The sequence below is a fragment of the Opisthocomus hoazin genome, chromosome 6 (genome assembly GCF_030867145.1).
Source record: "Opisthocomus hoazin isolate bOpiHoa1 chromosome 6, bOpiHoa1.hap1, whole genome shotgun sequence".
Lineage (NCBI taxonomy): Eukaryota > Metazoa > Chordata > Aves > Opisthocomiformes > Opisthocomidae > Opisthocomus > Opisthocomus hoazin.
The window spans coordinates 2,495,197-2,510,835 of NC_134419.1; the positions used below are offsets into that span (position 1 = coordinate 2,495,197).

A 15,639-nucleotide genomic window follows, 5' to 3' on the forward strand; every position below is an offset into this window, starting at 1 on the left:
ATTTTAAACACTGGCAGATACAACTCTGAATTTTTAATCACTTCCTATAGCATAATTTAAAAGCAGCATGATGATAAATGCAACCTCTCATCTCCCATACTAGCCCACCCAGAGACTTTTAACTTACCCTGTCTGCAAAGCACATCAGTTAGGAAGAAGTTCATAAAACCTGTATTTTTTTGTCCGCACAGCTGACAGGGTCCCTGCCTTTTTAAAATTTGCCAAGACCGGCAATAACTGTGCATATTGGATAGCCACACATATCAAATTCATAATGTCAGGATGGTTTTAACTTGATTAAACACACAGGAACATTTTCCAGCTTGGAAGACGTGGGAATTGTATGCGTAAGGAAGAAAGCATCAGGACAACAGAGCTGCTTGAAAGAGGAGGGAGTTTCATCTGCTAAGTAACTTTACAAACAGCTTTTTTCCCCCCTTACTTTTTAATTTAAGTCCCCAGCGACACAGACAGATAAGCTCCACCACTGCTCCCGACTCAGCCACAGAGCAGTCATGATTTGAAATGAAAGCTCAAGTCTGTTGACAGCCTGGCCTTTGCTCAGAATGGTTTTGTACCAGAGCCCAGACCGGCATTAGGCTGCTAAGAAACACGTACAGCAAGTGAGACAGCACCAGGGAGTCTTTTCCTGTTCTGTCTGTGCCCTCCTTTTCCACAAGAGACATCCTGCTGCTGTTCTCCATTAAAAAAGGCTTTAAAATATAGGTCATACTTACCTATGTCTATGGGCTTGACTGACATCAGAGGCGACCACAGAGGTGTTCCTCCAGTCGCAGCCTTCAGCCACACGATGTAAGTGTCGTTGAGTCTCGGGGAAGGCACGCAGCACTCACACTTGTCTCGCTCACTGCAGTCACACTGAGCAGCCAGGACAGTCCCCTCCTTCAGAGAGCTCGTAGATACATCTCCCAGTGGCAGTTCCGATCTGCAAGGGAAAAAAAAAACCCAAACCAAAACAAACCAGTATTTCTTTCTATACTCTGTCTCAATAGAGGAGGTTTGTCCTTCTGGATGAGGTTGATTTACAAAAAAAGAAAGTAATGAAGAAAAGTAAAAAAGACAGACATTGTAACCAATTGCTTTAACTTTTCTGCTTCTCCTTTTTTACATGGTTTCCAAGCACAGTAGTTAAGATGATTTCATGAAAAGTATTCCTAAGGTTTGACCTTAAAACAATTGCATTACAGCCCTAGATGAGACCCGTAGTTTAGTCAGACTAGTTTCCGATTCCCAAGGGTAACTATCACTAGATACTCCTTAGACACACATAGTTTACTTTACAGTGCACTAGTGGCAGCTCTCTGCCAACCGCGTCGAGATTATATTCTAACTCCTGTTCATGAGGCACTGAAATAAAATCTAAACAAATTTAAAATTCCCTCCCGCTTCTGCTACCGTAAAGCATTACAAGTAATATAATAAAAACAAATAACAGAACTCCACAATTCAGTACACATCTTAGTACTTACTTTCAACAACTTAGAGTATCTGAAAAAAAAAACAACAGACACTCATGCCCTCCAAAAGTCTTAATTTTGTGCAGTTAATTCCAGGATAAGGTTTCAATTATTTTTATACAAAGCATGTTTGTCTCAGCCTGATGTTTCCTAGGAAAGCAAATTATTTACTCACACGCATTACTACTGTTGTCTCAGACAGGCTCACAGAAAGTATCCAGTAAGTAACTTACTGCATTTTGCTTTTAACACTTCTCAGAGTAAAGCTCATGGGACTGTTTTTCACTGAATGCTCAGATTTAGTTTTTAGTTTTTAGTTTTCCTTTCTATTAACACTCCTTCCTTGAGAGTTTAACATCCACAGTTTCTGATGACATAACCCACTGCAAAAATTGTATGGTCTAAGATAAACTGTCGACGTTTTAAACAACTAGTAGCAGCATGGGCATAATACATGTTTCATAAACAGTTTAATCAGACTTTCTAATAATACGATCTAAATACATTTTAAATTAACAACAAAATAGCATATACTGATATGAGCAGTCACGCATTACAACTCTTGGTGCTAGCAAATGTTTTATAAGAGATGAAAAGAACCTACGCATTCACACTGAAATACAGGCCATCAGCTTTAGTTTCTGTCTCTAAAACATACACAGTTTTCCTTGGGCCAACTTCAAGAAGCAGCACGAAGACGACCCATACTATTTCCCATGCACACATTCGTACACAGATGCGTTTCAAGCATGTTTCGTAGGCATTTTCAGAGCAAACCTCAGGTGTATGATTACTCTTTTATATGTGCTTTCAGTGTCCACTGACTTTAGTCAAACTATTCTCGATTTATGAAATAAAAACCGCACAGGTAGGTACAAAGCTGCTTCTATTCTGAGGGCAGCCAGCAGTTCCCAAAGTATTCTTGATTCTCCTTTCCACTCCACAGATACTCTTTCGGCTCTTCCAAACACAGCCACACGTTTATGGTGCACTGCAGGTATGCAGTGACACAGGCCTCCTTAAGGCAGTGAATTCAGTAGTGTGAGTACTTCGTGGCCAGACTTCTCACAGCAGCAAAGCCAAGACAAATCCTGGCAGTTAAACCACCCTGGATTCCTTCCTGCTTTTGACATTTCATCCTTACAAAAAAAGGTTATGTTTTGAATTGTTCCAAAGTAATTTTGGAATTATTTCTATATACTAAGGTTTTTGTTTTACTAATTCAGAGGAAGAAATTCAAATTCATGGAATAAAACCCTTTCTGTAAAAGTTTTAAATAGTTTTATAGTTGGTACGACTCCTTGTAACACTTGAAATCCAGAAGGGTAGAGAAGTCTACATTGGAGGAGAAGAAAGGACAAGATTTTCTGCTCTTTCATTTGTTTTTACTTGATTTGGTATCTAGCACAATTAACAACTGCAGAGCACAGGGAAAATAGGCATGATTCACTGATCCCGTTACCATAATCTGCCCTACTTAAAAAAGAAAAGGTCAAAAACCGAGGAGAGGTTGGCAGCAAAGAAAGGGCTGATGAATTACAGGGAAGAGCCCGTGCAAATCAGGCTGACCTGGACCGCAAGGGAACCCACGATGGATGCACACACAGGGATCTCCTTGAAGCGGGGTCCCGCTGTCCTCCTTGCTCACTGATCAACACGGACACATCACGCATCCACCTGGGTTTTAGGATACTCTCTGAAGCTGGTAACAGAAGGCTTTTCGGTAACACTATGCCCTCACAGCACTGCACTCTGCAGCAATGACCCTGTAAGCTATGCAGGTTCATATGCATATAGTAGTTTACATTTATTGGTGCTACAGTTAGTCAACACTGACATTCTTAAAATAATACTTACCAGGACTCACAGACTTTAGGACACAAGAACTATGGAACCTTATGCTGATGGTATCTGGCAGACATACAGCTTTTAAATCACTTAGAATGTTTTTGGTTTTATAGTTGTGGCTCTACTTCTTCCTCCTGAATTTCCTTTCAAAGCCTTTGCAGAATTTTCTTTTAAGTTTCTCTGCCTTCTATTGTTGCTCACAGATTTTATTAGTCTCAAAAAACCCACAATCAATCCATAAGAATGTAGTCTTTTCATCAAACCGCGTCTTTATTCTGATCTATCTGGAAAGCAGTTACCACCACCCCACCCAATTCTTCTCCTAATCATCCCTAATAATTATTTCAATTTTTAACCATCAAACTGAGCTTATTTGCACCCAGAAGACCACCTGTGTACAGGGGAAAAAACTGCTAGAGAGCTCCTCCCCGTGTTGTGTTGCGCCAGGATTGTGTTTCAAAGGTCACCTGTTCAGGAGCAAACAGGCACGGGCTGTTATTTCTCCCTGCTCCTACCGCACAAATGTTTTCATCTGTTTACTGTATAAAATACCGCATGCAGAAACGCAGGTGTAACAGGAGGAAAACCCTACGGCTCCACGCCAGGCCAGTCTTCCACTCCCTGGGACAGAGAATCACCAGTATCTCACTTCTCTGCTGCAGACTTCTCTCACAGCTCACTACCACTGCAGGCAACCAGCGTAAAGCAAGGGAAAAGACCAAGCTGCGTTCTCAGATGCCAGGTCTGGTCCCGGTGGAAGATACCCAGATACCAAGGAACACGGTAGCGATCTTCACATTTCCGTGAACTGGCGAGACACAGGGACTATCTGACAAAGCTCAGTTTGGGATCCGAGAACAGATCAACGGAGGACATGATCAAGAGAGGCCCCCACATCAACTTATTCCAAATTGCCGAGCCTGAGCTAAACGTAGGAGACCTGATCACAAGCAAAACAACAGAAAGCCAAAGCATTTTGGGGAACTGCCGCTGCCTGGGACTGCACGAGCAGCCTGTCGTCTTCGGTTTGGCTGCTTCGGTAGGTCCAGTCACAGAATAACCACTGCTCCTTAACTGCAGAAGCTGACATAGGAGCTTATGCTTGCAGAGCCCTCACGAGTTCAGGAGAGGTCAATGCCTTCACTCAGTAGAATAAGGAGAAATTTGGGGTCAACTTAAACCAAAGCGTCGGGCTATTAAAAATCTGGAGTTATCCATCAAACCTGAACCACACCGAGAAAAGCTATAAACCCTGGTTCAACAAGCACTTTACATCACGCAACAGTGATCAGATCTAAGCCAGATGCAAATGAGGGGGAGCCAGGGGAAGAGAGAGGCCTTATAAAATGCACAAGTATATACTATGTCCCCGTTCAGTTTTATAGCGCTGGCTGCTGGAATTGGAGTGATTTGTCTTGGCACAGAGAGGTAAGCAAAAACCAGATAGGTACCACGAATACAAACTTCTGCGAATGGATTACCAGAGCCCACATCTGAGACTCAACAGAAAACTAGAGAACTGGACCTAAGTTTTAATGGCTGGCAGAGAAGAGAGGGAGAATGCGCAATGTGACTTTAAATTGAAAACACAGGACTAAAGCATAACACACTGCAGAAAAGAGGAAAAAAATAAATACTGCATGCCCTGAACCACAGAAGTAATTAACACTGAACAAGGGCTCATGTCCAAGGCCTGCTTTTCTTTTCTACTCTAAGCACTGCACTTCTCAGTCGTGCACAGACAGTTATTTTAGTCAACACCTTAAGCTAACACCTCCTAAATGCTTTGTATTTTGGTGCACAATTCAACCATACTTGAAAAGGTGTTATTACTTTTGCTAAATTAATCTGTGGCCCCGTGGTGAACTGTAAGACTTTAAAATAGAAGCTGAAGAATGTCTTTACTGAATTTCAATCAATTTCTTGCAGCTGGAACACCTAACTGAAAACAAAAGGTCAAAATTGTTTTAGGAAGAAATACATGAACTTCTAAAATTCCTCTAATTTCAGGAAAGGCAGAACATCACATTTGTAGCTGTGTTGAGGCATATCAGAAATAAGGTCACCATTGTAACTCTGCTTTCAATGTTTCTATATATTGTGTTTGTGCAAGCACTACCTTGATTAGGAATTGACGGAGCAAGGCTGTCTGGGTTTCTAAGGATTTTCAATCATTGTATCTTAATGTACTTGATATACAGTAGAATGAGGATAATATTTCTTTGAAGAAGCTGCACCACTAAACTGCAGACCATCTGATGGCTGCCTAGCTCGGAGAGGGTAAGTCTCTAATGAAAGGTTACTGTTCTGCAGTGGAAGAGGGCTCAACGTCTAACTGATGCACTCAACTGAGCCACCAGTCTTGAGGTAAACTGCACGATTTACCCTTAAAAACATGCAAGACTTGGCCCAGAACTGAAGGAGAGCCTCAGAGGTACTTCAAATAGGTCTGAAATATGAGTACACCCTCTACATCATCATCTCCTGAAAGGGCAAATTATAATCAGTGCTCAAAATTAAACTGGGAGCATTCATCTCTGTCACTACAAAGGATCCCTAAGGCTAAGTGATTTCAGCTAATGTAATTAACCACCAGGGTTTACAGCATTCCTAGAATACACACAACTGGAAAGACCGTTCACTTTTGGTAGACAATTAACCTCATCTGTCAAATTAAGTCTCAGAATTATCTTTCTCTTCCCAAAGACATGCTGCTAGGCAAGGCAAAAGCGCTATCGCTACCCTTGCTCGAGCCTCTTACAGAATACTGTCATAGCACTGTTTTGGACAGAACAAAACATTTTCTATTCAAAGTAACTTGATACCACTTACAGGCAGGCAAACTCTGGATGTGGAAAATAAGAGGATACTTTTTTAATGCTGAAAAAATTAAAAGATGTTGAGGACCCAAGCTTTTTTGTTGTAGATCCTTCTAGGTTGTTATTTTTGTACATTGCCTGTCCTATATGTGAGAATTCTGGCTTGATCTCCAGACTCCCAGGGAGTAACACATGCCAGGAACGCATATTTTTAAACCTGGGAATGTTTTCAAGGTATTTTGGCTCATGTGAATAAAATGTTAAGGTATCAGCAAGCCAAAAGGGAAAGCTGTCACCTTACCAAAACCTGAAATGCTTTGCTAGCTGCTCCCCAGAACACAGGGACCCTAAAAGAAAAATATTAATCTGAAATCTGGGGAGTGAAACAAGTTCTCCAGTGTCAGGGACTGCACTGCATCTCGCCTTTGCAGCAAAAAGTAATCAAATACAGAAATGCCACAAGGACTCTAGTGAGTCTATAGGGCCTGCTCTCACGAATTGCACGACACTTGCTGAATTCCCTTCATAATACAGAGAACCTCTTCATCCCAGCCGGGACATGAATCTGTTGTTCCACGGATGTTAGGCATACCAAAAAAATTCAATATAGAGATTACTACACTAGGATTACTGGCATAGATTTTTTCTATCAGAGTTCAGACTGGATGGAACAGAGGTAAAGAAAGATCTACATCTCCCACAAACACACGTGTAATCGTATTTGAGAAATCAAAGTCATGAGGAACACTGGAACCGGGAACCCACTCGAAATCTGATCTCAGCTTTAAAGTATTATGTCAACTAAACAAGCATATTCACTACCAGTTAATACACTTGCTTTCTACCCTGACTACAGGGATAATTTGTAGCAAGTGATATCTGTCACGCAGTTCTGGCTTTTTAAGTAGAAGGCGTCACCTGTAAATTCAGCTAATTCAACTATTTATGCTTAGCCTTTTTCCTACGGAAGTTAAGTCTGCATGTTCGTGCCATTCCTTCCAACCCGCCAGTAATACAGAAAAAACAGTGTGGTTTCAGAAGGGGAATCAAATAGATCTTTCTATGATCAAATCAGGCAGGTCGTGTACAGAAGACCCACTCAGCCCACAGTCAGTAAGATTACCATCTATTACCATTCTGGAGAATATTTACCATGGTGGCAGCTGCACTGGTGGGTGCCTCTCAGGGGCAACAACAAGATTTGTAGCACTTCAAGAGAGAGAACATTATAGCCAAAAGCATAAAAAAAGGCAGAACCAAGATCACACCTTTAAAATGAAGCAACTGGAACAGCAAAGACAGTGTAGCAAGACAACACACTGATTTCATTAACGCATTTTAAGAAACACAGAAAGGACAGGGGAGAGGGACTCTCTATTCCAACCACTACTCATTCAAAGACAGAAACATAAATGTTCCTTACTGTCTTAGATGACTTTTAGATAAGACAAAGGTAGATAACGTATCAGCTGCTTGTGAAGGTAATGCTACCACAGTGCTGCACGCTTGAGAGGCCAATACTGATGTTTTAGAAAATGCTTTCAGATTTCAAATGCTAACAGTTACAAATTTAACAGAGTCTGTACTTACACAGCATATAAAATATTAACCTTCAAGTCAGCTCTCAAGTACAACTTCAAAAACCGCAGGCTACAAACAAAGAGGTCCAGCTTGCCTTTAATCCAACATTCAATGTTCCAATTTGAACCTAAACAAAAGAAAGAGATGACACATTTCTGAACTCTATTAAAACCAATGAAACCAACTGAAGAGCCAGGATAAAATTCACTCACAAAGAGAGGACAAGTAACAGATTTTCATGAAGGTAAGGCTGGTTCCTAAGTGTGCAAATGTGTATGAATAATCCTTGCTGAATCAGACACCAGTGTATGTCCTTCAACACTTCAAAGGCTAACAACCTATGTGATACTGCTGTATTTGAATTATTAGAGAAGGAATGCATTTTACCTGGCTTTACGGACAAGGCCACAAGGAGAAGAAAGAAATTAAGTAGCTGCTGCAGCTTGAAGGTTTTGCTGCTGTTAACCAGCACAGCCCCTGTGTGGCTGTACTGCTGACACTGTGCACACATGCAAGCTGTACTGCATACACAACAGCAACAAATTTAGTGTGGCAGTCTTTAACAGGGATTCATTTGTTCCACGCGACAGTTCTTGTAAAATGAAATTCTACTCTACTGAGGTCAATGAGATTCCTGCCACTGATAGCAGCAGGCCAACTGGCCGGTGTGCTGCTTAGAGACTGTGGTCTACCAGAGGAGAGAAACAGCCTAGGAAAAAATAATTCAGTCTAATCCACGTACAGATATTTACTAAGGCATCACAATCCAGGCAGAAAAGATGGCACTTGCTCTCCATCTCCCCTGCATCCTGAAGGAGTTTAAAGCCCATATCCACAAAAATACTTAAAATATTTTTCATAGCGTCTAAACACCTTTGAAGATCTGGGCTTACGACCTCATATGCAGTGCTACACATTTTATTCAGCTTTCCCCTAGAAAAACAGCCAGCTATTTTTTCCCCCGCTTTGAATCTGCGCTATACAATTTCTCCCACCTTCCACTACAGGCTTCCATGAGGAAAGATTTTACTACACTACGTTGTCTGCTCTTGATAAAACCAAACACCCATTAACACAACCCACCTACCCGCTGCCAAACAATGAAAAAAACCCCAACCATTTTCTGAAGCAGTAACTTCTTATGCCCTTGAATGGAAAACCTACCTACTTCCTGAGAAGCAGAGATCATTCTTTGTGCAGGAATAAACTTCCTTGCTTGCATGCTTGCTCTGTACAAAGAACAATCAATGTTGTTATCACTCCAAAGGCAACACAGAAAACTTTCTCCATTCATTAGCAAGGAAGGGTTGGTTTCGGATGCTCTCCTCAAACCAGACCAGCTCTCTACAACTCCAGCAGAGAAAGGACTCAAGAATGTCTCATTCAGCAGCATACAGGGTAACGTGAAGTTCCTGGGAGGAATCTGATGGACCATACAGTGGGCAACTGCCATTTGAAGACGGTCTGCAAACACAGAGGCAAAGATATCGGAAATAAAAGAAAAAGTTCGTATTACTCGATATTGAAAAGGGAATGGCCTATGTTATACAGAAACACACTCATTACACAAAAATCAGACCATTTCCATGGGCTGTTCTCCTATGAGTTGGAGACAAAGTTCCTAAAAACATCCCCTCTGAACTGCTGTCACAACTGACAGACGCCAGCCTTCTGCCCCAAAGTTGCTACACCCAACCTTTTGTTTTCTCAACCTCTTGAAATAGGTCAGGACCAAGACTGTAGGGGAAGCATCTCTCTGGGGTAAATTGTCTTGTGTTAATTCAAAATACAGGGAATCCTAGATCTAAGCCCACACGCTATACAGGTATGAGTCTCATCTTCCCCCTGCAGTGCTTGGCCACTTGCAATCCAGCTCTTGTAACACAGCTCCACTACCGTAGAAAAAATAATCCCATTGTAAATATAACACATAGTCACATTATAACTGGTAAATACCAAAGAAGACTATTACAAGAACACATGACTGGATGTAACTACGCAACCCCAGGGCACTATCTGGGAAATGAGATGTAGGAAAAGAATAATCTTTTCCATCAGACTTGGAGTCTTCAAAATAAAATCATTCCGACCACATTTGTAGCTCTTGTTGGTAAGTCATAGCTTGAATTATGCTAACAATGATTTTGAGAATGATGAGCATGTCGGTTTTGGAAAAAGCTTACTGTAAAACACTGCATGAATTTCAAAAATTAAAGCTCTAGTTACAGAAAGGCATGTGGCTCATTTGTGCACTTTGCATTCAGATTTTGGCTCAGTAAGGGCATAAATATTTTAAGCAGTTCATTACATAGCAATTCATTCATGCTCTATGCCTTGCAATAGCTAAAATAAGAGAAACAGAATTTCTCTAGCACTGTTTGATTTATAGCACATAAGCTAAATAATATAAAAACACAAGACGAAAGCTTTTCAAAAAAGTAGATGCATGCTACCTTCAAAGCAGACACTGTGTTACTATGCAGCGTGTTAGTGTTGCTTTTCCTCTTTACACAGATTTTGTATCGCCAGACTCCTGAAGGGTTCTGCTCTTTCCTCCTCTCTCATTTAACAGAGTTTGTGCCTCTGTAAATACCAGCTTGATTAGGCCTCCTGGCTCCATGCAGAGGATTCAGCTGACCAAACAGATCATTAGTCCATAATATATGATTGAAAAGGAGAAATGATTGACGTGACTGCCTATGAAGCAGGACACATAACTCACACGCTACCCAATTCACAAAGGCACTTGCGGCGTGGGTAGAGATTCCTGCCAGTCATCTATTCTTCTAAAAAACAACTGCCCCCTCGCATATCACATCAGACAATCTCATAGGATTAATTAAATCATATAAAGCCAAAATATGTGCAACTACTTACCACTTCTGCAGAGGTGTTAAAAAATAAAAGAACTATAATGCATTGCAGTCCAGAACATTTGGCACTGGATTGCTATAGCTCTTAACTGCCCATTAATGAACGGCAGCATTAAGAATGTTTTCATGCTACAGGTTAGCAGTTTGTCCACAACACAGGAGGCCATCACTTACAGTCCTGCCCCTCGAATAGCAGCTTATTTCACATCTGGGTTAACAAGGCTGCAAAGACGCCAGCCATGGCTATTTGTTTATTTGGTATCAGACGGAGATGGCCACTCAGTCGACACACTGACCTTCAGCCATTACAGGCCATCAGATAGTGACAAACTGCTCTGAAGCCTAATGACAACTCCCTGAGGCATCCAGGTTTTCTAATTAAAAGGTACACAATATGTTTAGATTACCTAAGGTATTTCGAAGAAGAACATTAGCAACTGAGTGGATAAAGGTATGTACGTAGAAAGATAAAGAAAGATGTATATGTATATAGAAAAGATACATATATAAATATGTATATAGAAAAGATATAGAAATCTAATGATTTATTAATCTTTTGTGAAGATACAAGATGACACAGATTTTGAAACTAATTTCACTGGATTGCAGCGTCTGCTTTCTCCCTAAGCATCATCACCAAAAGTCTTTAAATAGTTTTAATTTGAATCAAAAATAATGAAAGGCAAATACCAGCTGTCCCTGAACAGCATACACCAATATTGTCACAGACATTTCCCAGTTAGAAAACCAGTTTATTATACCCAACATTTGCAGTTAACTGAGCACCCTTTAACAGCACCGTGCTCATGAAAGCAGGAGTGTCGGCTCCCTAAGAAAGCAGAGATCAGTCTCGAAGTGTCACCCTGGCTACGCTGAACTAAACAGAAACTTTGCAGTTCTGACAGAACCAGAATTTTCCCTTCCGCTTTCGGACCTATTAGGGTAACAAAACAAATCGCCCGTGAACTTCCATCTTACCAGATTCTGACTGGGGCATTTATTTGAATGCATCTTGACTCTCCACACGCTTTCTACTGATGTTTCCTGATCTTAAAAGTAAGTTGCGCTGCTTTTTGTGATAAGACACATGGGCACAACCCCGAGACTGTCAACATTTCAATTCTGCACAATGCTAACACCAGATCCTTTGCATATTCTAGTTGCATGTTGTGGTAAGATACTAATCCGGTAGCGCGACTTGAAACACCACTGTAAAACAGAAATGGTGATTACTCTTTGTTCTACGCAATTTCCAACAGACTTGTTTTTTAAGTAACTTACCCAACAGCACAAACATGGTCAGAATGATTTGCCAATACATCTTGTTTTGTAGAGCTGATCTGAAAAACATACAGAAAATTAACTGAGAGCTGATAATTATTAGTCCATTATTTCATTAGGATTTCATTTTGGTGCACTTCAGCTAATTTGATATTCACACCTTTGGAAGCAGAAAGAATAAAATCAGATGTCATTGGAGAGAAAAAAAAAACCACATTGCTTAGAATATCAATTAAATATCAATATGGCTCTTCTTTCATCATTAGAGCTATATAGTACCTCATTTCTCCAGGCTTTGGCTGATCGTTGTTCACCTTCTGGGTTTGCACATCCGAAAGGCACTACAAATCCCAACAATCAAACCAAGAGATACTCAGTTTTCAGAGTGCAGCACACACAAAAGCACTTGGGCACCCATTTCGATGGTGAAGACTTCACGAAACTTTACAGTAATATTTCGATACTATTCTTTCATTTCATGTACTTTGTTCTTTTTTATTTTCATCCTAGAGTTACATAAATTCTGTTAAATCCCAAATATAAGCATTTTTATACTTTAAAAGAAGCTCAACAGAGGATATCAGAGCAAAACATTCAGAGTTTGGTTGCCTTTATAGTTAACCAGAATGCTACATATAGTAAAATTTACAGCTCAAGTCAGAGAATGCCGAGGCAAGAAACAAGATTTGGGGAGTCCCTCCAAAGAGTCTTATTCCTTAAATATTTTGGAGAACAATTTCCTTGAGAACATCTGTGTTGCCAAAGGAACTGGTGCCAACGCTACGTAATCCACCAGCCTTTCAGCCTGGGGGTGCGTGTGCTGGACTACATGTACACACACACTGTATGATCCATACTGACTACTGCGGTGGGAGAGTCGCCGTACCGGCTACGCAGCCGTTGGCTCTGCAGCCTGGAAGGAAAGCGTGCGTGGACACAGAAGACCAGAGGGAGAGAAAAAGGGCGATTCCTTCCCAGTTCTTAACACTCCTGTCAGCACACAGTACGAGCACATCCCCGTCGTCTCACCCCGGGCAGCGCCTCGACAAGCCAGCGCCGAGTCGGGGGTGGGCCCCGCAGCGGAACCAGCGGCTGCTAATAAAACCAAAGAATTTGGTCACAAGAAGCAAAGCCACCCTCTGCTCAGAGCTATCCCTCCTCTCCCCTTAGATCTCACACCAGAGACTTTGATACAATCGTCCAGTGACCCCGACACTGCTTTTAGCCTGGGCCACGGCGTAAAGCAGAGGTGATTCAATAGGCACAGCTGCCTACCTGAAGCGGCAGACAACCGACCAGTGAAGTGAGAGTATTCCAGTATTCTTGTCTCCCTGCAAGCTCTCCCACAAGGAAAGCCCTTGCAAATCTAGCTGGGGCTGGAGCCAAGCCATTTCTTCAGCACAGACCATCTTCCTTTTGGTCTGCAAGATGAGTCAGACCCATCCACTTTTCTCCCCATTCACCCAGGTTATAATCATAGTAGATTTTAAGCTGCATTTTGAGCAATTAAAGAGCAAAGCTCAAAATTTCAAAGGTAGTGCTTCACAACGACTGCTTCAGAGGAAAATTTGTCTCTCAGCAGAGCTGTTAAGAGGCCAACCTTACCTGTACCTCTTCCATTAGTCTGTTTCCTAATAGGTGAGCCATGAAGGCCAGAGGAATTATCTAGCTACAGCCTTCTATTAAACCTGCCATTTGACAAAGACACAGGCCAGGACTATTTCCAAAAGCCTATGATCGAAGTGATCTAGTTTTTTGCCAAGTTTCTGGCTAAAGGAAAAAAACCTTTTAAAAATAATTCATTTGACGTAAGTGTACACTATTCATACTATTAAATGCATGGTTTAATGAAAAACGGTCCCTGTTCCTCTTTTAAAGGTGCAACAAAAATTCGCTGTTCGTAGCTCAACCACTTCTCAGCAAAAATCTGGCAGAGATCACTTCCATATGTTGCACAAGAAAATCAGACATGTATTTCAAAAGCTTATAAAGTTATCAATATGCCATGGAAATTACTGCAAATGGTTTAAAGCTTTCACTTGCAAAACAAACAAAAAATTTCCACCATCAAGAGCTCCAAATAATCCATAAAGTTACAGCCCATCACTTGCTCTCCCACCACAGGCACTGCAAGAAGCTAAAGCAGTCACCCAGATACCTTCGCCTCTGTTGTTCCTAGATGTTTGAAGGAATGAACCACTATTTTGGTGACTACACATATTTCATTGTATTATTTCAAAGCAGGATGTGAAACATCTCTTCTCATTTGCTCCTGGAAGGAAAACGACAAGTAGTTTGTTGTGTTGACAGCAGCTGCTGTGGCAGTTCCACCCAGACAATACCTGCTACGGGTTGAAAAGGAAGCAACCACCAATCCCCAAAATCACATACACCTCAAAGAAGGAAAATTCTGGCTATGTAGTCTACTGAAGACAAAGGCATTTTCACTTCCCGCTGCCATAAAAATGACCAGATGCAGCAATCAAAGAGATTCTGATATCAGCACCAATTTAACCATAATTAACAGTATTTGGACCAGAAGGCAAAAAACCAAAAATACAGCTCAGGTGACCTCGAGACATCTTCTCTTCCTACTTCTATTGCATCAATCTAGGCTGATTTTCACAAAGGTGTTATTTTTCAATCCTGGTTCCAACAATATTCACAAACAAAAAACAGTGCTGCACATGATCAAACAGCAACGTACGCTGCACGTCACCAGCATTAACTCCTTCTCTGTTGGGAGCTCTGCACCGCCTGTGTGAACTTCACACGGGAACTGGGTAAAAAGAGATCATCTACAGGACACTCCCAGGACAAGACGAATGTATTAATACTAGACTGGACAGGACTTCACAGTATCTTTTCTAGTGAGAATATTGAACTTACCAGAATTCTGAACTTCATCGTAAGAAAGAACACAAGTTTTACAAGAACAGTTACAGGGAACAGGAAGTTAAATAAGGAATTGTTAAAAATTGCAACTATAGCTATATCCTCATCCATCTAGATGAGGAAATGGCCTCAAGTTGCATCAGGGGAGGTTTACATTGGATATTCGGAAAAATTTCCTTACTGCAAGAGTGGTCAGGCATCGGACCAGGCTGCCCAGGGCAGTGGTGGAGTCCTCATCCCTGGAGGGGTTCAGAAAACGTGCAGATGTGGCACTTGGGGAGATGGTTTAGCAGGCATGGGGGTGTTGGGCAGATGGTTGGACTTCATGATCTTAGAGGCCTTTTCTGACCTAATGATTCTATGATCCCTGAGAAAGTAAGTTAACACAGCAAGGGCAAATGATTTTACGCATGGCTGGAGAAGTATCCATGCAAATGAAAGGAATCGGGGCCCATTTTAACACATCTATCTTAAGATGCTGCATTCTGAAACCACCAACTTTGCTGCTGCTGTGTACAAGAAATTTTCCAATTTCATGTGTGAATAGTATGTTGTTCCTCTCCATGCTAAACTACTGTACAAAAAACTTCAGCAAGTAGAGTCCCTGCCTTGACAAAAACATATCATTAAAAACAAAACACAGCAGACATATATAACAAGCAAGGAGGACAACAACGAAAGCAAGATCATTTTTCTTCCCAGGCCAGCTGAGAAGTCATACAACCCACTGGCGTATCAGCATGGGAAACATTTTCAGTGCAGCCTGTGACAAGCACGGCTGGTGATCCACAAACACCTGCTCACCGGGCACCGAAAATGTAATGAAAGTTTTTCTTTTCCTTCTGGAGCCACCCTTTTTTTTTC

General features: G+C 41.4%; 1 protein-coding gene across 3 annotated transcripts in view; it reads right to left on the bottom strand.

The window, feature by feature from the left end:
• LEPR (leptin receptor) overlaps positions 1-11,936 on the bottom strand; it is a 36,166-nt gene extending 24,230 nt beyond the window's left edge. For 2 of the 3 annotated variants that reach the window (XM_075424026.1, XM_075424028.1), the window contains exons 1-4: positions 11,881-11,936; positions 8,891-9,190; positions 7,736-7,853; positions 738-946 (exon numbers count right to left, since the gene is read on the bottom strand). In XM_075424026.1, the coding sequence (XP_075280141.1) occupies positions 738-946; positions 7,736-7,853; positions 8,891-9,190; positions 11,881-11,920 (667 nt within the window). In that variant the 5' untranslated portion in view covers positions 11,921-11,936. Of the gene's footprint in view, positions 1-737; positions 947-7,735; positions 7,854-8,890; positions 9,191-10,179; positions 10,286-11,880 lie in introns of those variants that run through there. The other variant, XM_075424027.1, reaches the window with a different exon arrangement.
• Between the last annotated feature and the right edge of the window lie 3,703 nt (positions 11,937-15,639).